We start from the raw sequence: 6,147 nt of genomic DNA on the forward strand, positions 1-6,147 counted from the left end.
GTGGTCTCAAGTTGCAGTGGGGGAGATCTACGCTGGATATTAGGAAATACTATTTCACTAGGAGGGTGGTGAAGCACTGGAATGGGTTACCTAGGGAGATGGTGGAATCGTCTTCCTTAGAAGTTTTTAAGGCCTGGCTTGACAAAGCCCTGGCTGGGATGATTGACTTGGTGTTGGTCCTGCTTTGAGCAGGGGGTTGGACTAGATGACCTGACATCTCTTCCACCCCTAATATTCTATGATTCTTTGATATACATAGGGATTTACTCTGATAGTGGATTTTGTGCCTTACCAATGTCAGCTCTGTGCATTTTCAAATGCCTTCTGCCTCCTGGTGGTGGAAGGGATTCTCAGGATGGTGGCAATGATACATGCATGGGATGTCAGGGTTAGTCGGAATGGAGGCAGGGTGAATACACAGGATAGTATGAAATGGAACAATACTAACCAGTGTGTGTCACTTCATGAGAGTTCCATAAACGGGATGGCATCACAATAGAAATGGTCATTTTCATTCGGGGCACAGAATATTAACTGTGATAGGAATAAGACAAAGTTGGTAGTAGCCAAACAATCATTTAACCAGGACCCAGCAGCCAACTGGAGGCAAGACTTGGTATTCATAAGAGTTGAATAGTGCAGGGGTTTACATATTGCTAAATACCAATCATAAGACATCACTGCTAAGAGATAGCATTCTGTAGCCACCAGAGAATGAGAGAAATACAGTTGAGTGATAACGCCACTGACTGAGAGGGTTTTGTCCCCAGTCAGGGGACTGGCCAGCAACCTGGGCAGGATGGTCGAGGTGTATCAGGTCTCGAAGCAGGACAAGTTCCCCAGGAAGAAGTACATGGGGCTGTGAAGGTGCCAATCAGTCACAATGAGCACCACAATGAGGGTGTTCCTGGCCAAGGTTGCCATGTAGATCACTAGGAACATCAGGAAGAGAAGAATTTGCAGGTCAGGAAGATCCCCGAATCCCAGAAGGATAAATTCTGTGACAGTCATTTGGTTTCTCCAGTTTCTGTCTGCCATGGGATGAGTCTTGGAATAATAAAAGAAACTGTTCAATTGAATTGGAAGAACATAGAGTCAAAAGTCAATCAAGTCTCCTAGATTAATTGCATAAATATTCAGAAACTCCCCTTCCTCTTCTGGTTACAGGCTGATTTTAAGGCTAAATGTAGAATTCAGAGCAAGTGCCAGGAGTCTCACTTTGAGAACAGGATATTGGTACCCATGTAGACGTCCCTCTGCCGTGATCAGAGCAATAACTACTGTAACCATAGCCCATTCCTCTGGTAGCTGAGTACTGACATGACAGATCAGACCATTTCTTTATCTGCTATCATACCCCATCTAGTGACATACTGGAGCTTAACAATGATGCTTCAATGCTGTATTTCACTTCTGGCAATACCCACCTGGGGAAGTGAAGAAACAGACTGACAGAGTGAGACGGGTACCCAGAAGTCACCAACTACAAGACAGACCCAACAAGGGAAATAACAGAACACCACTGGCCATCACGTACAGCCCCCAGGTAAAACCTCTCCAGCTCATCATCAACGATCTACAACGTCTCCTGGAAAACGATCCCTCACCCTCACTCTCACAGAACTTGAGAGACAGGCCAGTCCTCGCTTACAGAAAGCCCCCCAACCTGAAGCAAATACTCACCAGCAACTACACACCACACAACAGAAACACCAGCCCAGGAACCAATCCCTGTAACAAACCCTGTTGCCTACTCTATCCCCATATCTACTCTAGCAACACCATCATAAGATCCAACCACATCAGCCACACCATCAGGGGCTCATTTACCTGAATATCTATTAATGTAATTTATGCCATCATGTGCGAAAAATGCCCCTCTGCCATGTACATTGGCCAAACCACTCAGTCTCTACGTAAAAGAATAAATGGACACAAATCAGACATCAGGAATGGTAACATACAAAAGCCAGTAGGAGAACACCTCAATCTTGCTAGACATTCAATAACAGATTTAAAAGTAGCCATCCTGCAACAAAAAAAACCTCCAAAAACAGACTTCAATGAGAAACTGCAGAGCTACAATTCATTTCCAAATTTAACACCATTAATTTGGGCTTAACAAGGACTGGGAGTGGCTGGCTCACTACAAAAGCAAATTTCCTCTCTGGGTATTGACACCTCCTCGTCAATTATTGGGAGTGGACCACATCCACTCTGATTGAATTGGCCTTGTCATCACTGGTTCTCCACTTGTAAGATAACTCCCTTCTCTTCATGTGCCAGTATATTTATGCTTGGATCTGTAATTTTCACTCCATGCATCTGAAGAAGTGGTATTTTACCCACAAAAGCTTATGCCCAAATAAATCTGTTAGCTTTTAAGGGGCCACCGGACTCCTAATTGTTTTTGTGGATACAGACTAACACGGCTACCCCTCTGACCATTTAACAGTACAATTTTCCCATTATTGTGTTGGCTACTGAAATCTATTGGTCACTAGTCAATATTTCTGACATCCCCTCCCATTCCCACTACTCTGCTGCCATCTAGTGGTCATTTCACAGCATGACAGACTGATAATCTGCTCTCCTCTAATGGATTATTCTGTAGCTGCCTCTTTCCAGTTCTTGACTCTTGTCACCTGCTGGCCATCATTTAGAAAACTGCCCACTTCTCACTCCGCAACACCTGCTACTATCCACAGTTCATTACATGCATAGAGGCCCTTATCTCTTCAGGATCCTTTCCTCACCACTTATACAGTGTTATATAGCTTCACTTCCCTTTCCTCTTCCCTCGGGTAGTCATTTGGCATCATCATTTCTCCTTTCTTGCCCTTCCACTTTGGCTGCTATCCATTGGCCATTGGTCATCAGGGCTGCAACTTTCCCATTCCTCTGACCTCTAGTCACCCTAGAGAACATTTCTTACCTATTGCTAGCTGTGCGCTGTTCCCAATTATAGCCACTGAGAACCAAATTGTACAACAGCATGTTTGCAACATTGGTGGCTACAACAGCACCTACAACAACAGCAGCAGCTCTCAGAGGTTTAGCAGGGGTACCGCATCAGTCCAGTGCATTTCTGTTTCCAAGGGAAATGCACAGATTGAACCTACCGTAACAGAATCCCAGCAGCTTTCCATGCTGAGATTCTCAGAGGTGTCTAAGGGTCTTAAGTGCCCAACTCCCATTTCACAGGGATTTGGATGTGTAACTCCATTAGGGCCCTTGGAAAATCCTTTGCGCAGTGGTGAAGTCCTGGGGGGGAGGGATAGCTCAGTGGTTTGAGCATTGGCCTGCTAAACCCAGGGTTGTGAGTTCAATCCTTGAGGGGGCCATTTAGGGATCTGGGGCAAAAATTGGGGATTGGTCCTGCTTTGAGCAGGGGTTGGACTAGATGACCTCCTGAGGTCCCTTCCAACCTTGATATTCTATGATTCTATTCTATGATTCTGTTCTCACCAGTCCCCTGCCTCTGGCCAAGCCCTGACGTGCTCCCACTGTCTGAGCCAGCACTGCCATTGTGACCTCACAGGAGTTCTGCCCGTTGGTAGGAGGTAGCTGCTTCCTCTCACCATAGCTTGACACATGCCCTGAGGAGAGGGCCCTGCATGCAGCAGAGCTGTCTAAGGCAATTAGGACTGACTAGACACCGTGCCCTGAGAACTAGGGGCTCCTCGGGATGGGCACTCGTTGCAGTCAGTTTTGGGGACACTCAGTGTAACACGTCCCCTCCCTTTGAACTGCTCTGTACCATTGGCAGCAGCAAAGCAGCTTCTGTCCTGCAGGGCCACAGGCCAAGTCCCTCCTCGGTGCCCGGTTGACAGACCCGCCCCCAGGAACAGCCTCAGTTCTATGGGTGCCCTGGCAAACCCCCAGCTGGGTCTGGGCAGTCCCAGTGCCCCTGGCTTGTGAGTCTACCTCTTTGTTTGCCCAACCTCCCTGCCTCCAAGGGCCTGGTGAGCCTGGTGCTGGTATTTTGTCGGAGCTGGTCCCAGCCGGGCTTAGTCCAGATAAGAGCAATGAAGCTGCTCCTGGTGAAGTGTCCAGAGGGCCTGGCTGTTTGCCTCCAGCCTGTGGGAGTGCAGTGAAGGTGGGTTTGCAGAGGGGTATGATGGCAATAATCACAATTAATATAAACACAAAAATGATTTTGATCAAAAATGGCTTTTTTATGGAAATAAAAAATTTGTTAAAATTGTCTCCATTCTGCCTCGTGCCCAGTTAAACTCCATGATGGAAACATGGTTAATGGCCACCTCCCTCCCTGGTCCTTCCACTTAGATTGACAACACGGACCCGAGTTCAGGCTGGATTTTCCATTGTGTCCTTAGGGTCTTAAGAACTGCAACAAAAAACATGATGCCACACATTGTGTTTTATTTCTATTTGACTGTCTGAATTAGATTACAAAACTTTATTATCTAACACTGAGAAACAATGAACAGGGAATAGACACAGGGATTTACTTGGATCGTTAGTGGATTTTGTGCCTTATACAATGTCAGCTCTATGCATTTTCAAATGCCATACACACTCCTCACATAGGGTGACTGTTTAGCCAAGACCGTGGACAAAAATACCATCATCCTGCATAAAAAGAACAGGAGTACTTGTGGCACCTTAGAGAGTAACAAATTTATTTGAGCATAAGCTTTCATGAGCTACAGCCCACTTCGTCAGATGCATTAGTGATAAGATTTTTAATGGGGGTTTTCAACTCAATTTCACTGGGGGCTGATAGCTGTGAAAACCTCAGGCTGCCTGGCTGATTTTGGCAAAGTTGTTATCTAGGCATCTCTGCATGCTTTTGTGAAAGCCACATATTTACTGACTGCTTTGCTCAAGGCTTCCTTGACATCTCTGTTTCTCAGGCTGTAGATGAGGGGATTTACTGCAGGAGTCAGGACTGTGTAGGAAAGAGAGAGCACTTTGTTTAGGACGCTTAGTGTCTCATGTTTCGGTAGCATGTAGACAATCATTAGGGTTCCATAGAAAATTGTCACCACAATGAGGTGAGAGGAGCAGGTAGTAAATGCCTTCTGCCTCCCTGTGGTGGAAGGGATTCTCAGGATGGTGGCAATGATACACACATAGGATGTCAGGCTTAGGAGAAACGCAGGTAGAGTGAATACACAGGATAGTACGAAATCCAGCAATATGATCAGGTATGTGTCACTGCAGGAAAGTTTTATCAATGGGATGAGATCACAATAGAAATGGTCAATTTCATCTGGGCCACAGAATATTAAATGCGACATGAATAATACAAAGATTGCAGTAGCCAAACAACCATTTAACCATGACCCAGCAGCCAACTGGAGGCAAAACCTGATATTCATTAGAGTTGAATAGTGCAGGGGTTTACATATCGCTAAATACCGATCATAAGACATCGCTGCAAGGAGACAGCATTCCGTAGCCGCCAGAGCACAAAAGAAATACAGTTGTGTGATGCAGCCACTGAATGAGATGGTTTTGTCCCCAGTCAGGAGACTGGCCAGCATCCGGGGCAGGATGGTCGAGGTGTAGCAGGTCTCCAGGCAGGACAAGTTCCCCAGGAAGAAGTACATGGGGGTGTGAAGGTGCTGATCAGCAACAACTAGTGCAGTGATGAGCATGTTCCCGACCATAGTTGCCATGTAGATCACTAAGAACATGAGGAAAAGAAGAATTTTCAGTTCAGGGACATCCCCGAATCCCAGGAGGATAAATTCTGTGACAGCCGTTCGGTTTCTCTGGTTTCTGTCTGCCATGGGTTGAGTCTAGGAAGAATAAAGCAAACTGTGCAATTGAATTGGAAGAACATAAGAGCTGAAAGCCAATCAAGTGTTAATTAATTCTATAAATATTCAGAAACTCCCCTCCCTCTCCTGGTTACCAGCTGAAGTTTTAAGACTAAGTGTTGACTTTAGTCAAAGTGCAAGGAGTCACAGTTCAAGAACAGATCTTTTGTATCCATGTAGACAACCCTATGCCGTATCAGAGCAATGACTAATATAACAAGCCATTTCTCTTTGGTAGCATAGTACTGATATGCAGATCAGACTCTTTATCTACTGTCGTATCCCATCTAGTGACATACTGAAGCTGAACAACGATGCTTAAATGCAGTATTTCACTTCCAGCAACTGCCAGAAT

General features: G+C 45.6%; 1 protein-coding gene and 1 pseudogene across 1 annotated transcript; both read right to left on the reverse strand.

Moving 5' to 3' along the window:
- Positions 1 to 297: 297 nt before the first annotated feature.
- On the reverse strand, positions 298 to 1,011 carry LOC140898164 (olfactory receptor 6C75-like; annotated as a pseudogene).
- Positions 1,012 to 4,796: 3,785 nt separating this feature from the next.
- Positions 4,797 to 5,765, reverse strand: LOC140897744 (olfactory receptor 6N1-like). Its single transcript, XM_073310746.2, has one exon. The coding sequence runs from the start codon at positions 5,760 to 5,762 to the stop codon at positions 4,797 to 4,799; it is 966 nt and encodes a 321-aa protein (XP_073166847.2). The 5' UTR covers positions 5,763 to 5,765.
- Positions 5,766 to 6,147: the final 382 nt, after the last annotated feature.

The sequence above is a fragment of the Lepidochelys kempii genome, chromosome 14 (assembly GCF_965140285.1).
Source record: "Lepidochelys kempii isolate rLepKem1 chromosome 14, rLepKem1.hap1, whole genome shotgun sequence".
In the NCBI taxonomy this organism is placed as follows: domain Eukaryota; kingdom Metazoa; phylum Chordata; order Testudines; family Cheloniidae; genus Lepidochelys; species Lepidochelys kempii.

Bases quoted from the DNA above. Each gene is read 5' to 3' on its own strand.
- LOC140897744 (XM_073310746.2), bottom strand. From the start codon at position 5,762: ATGGCAGACAGAAACCAGAGAAACCGAACGGCTGTCACAGAATTTATC.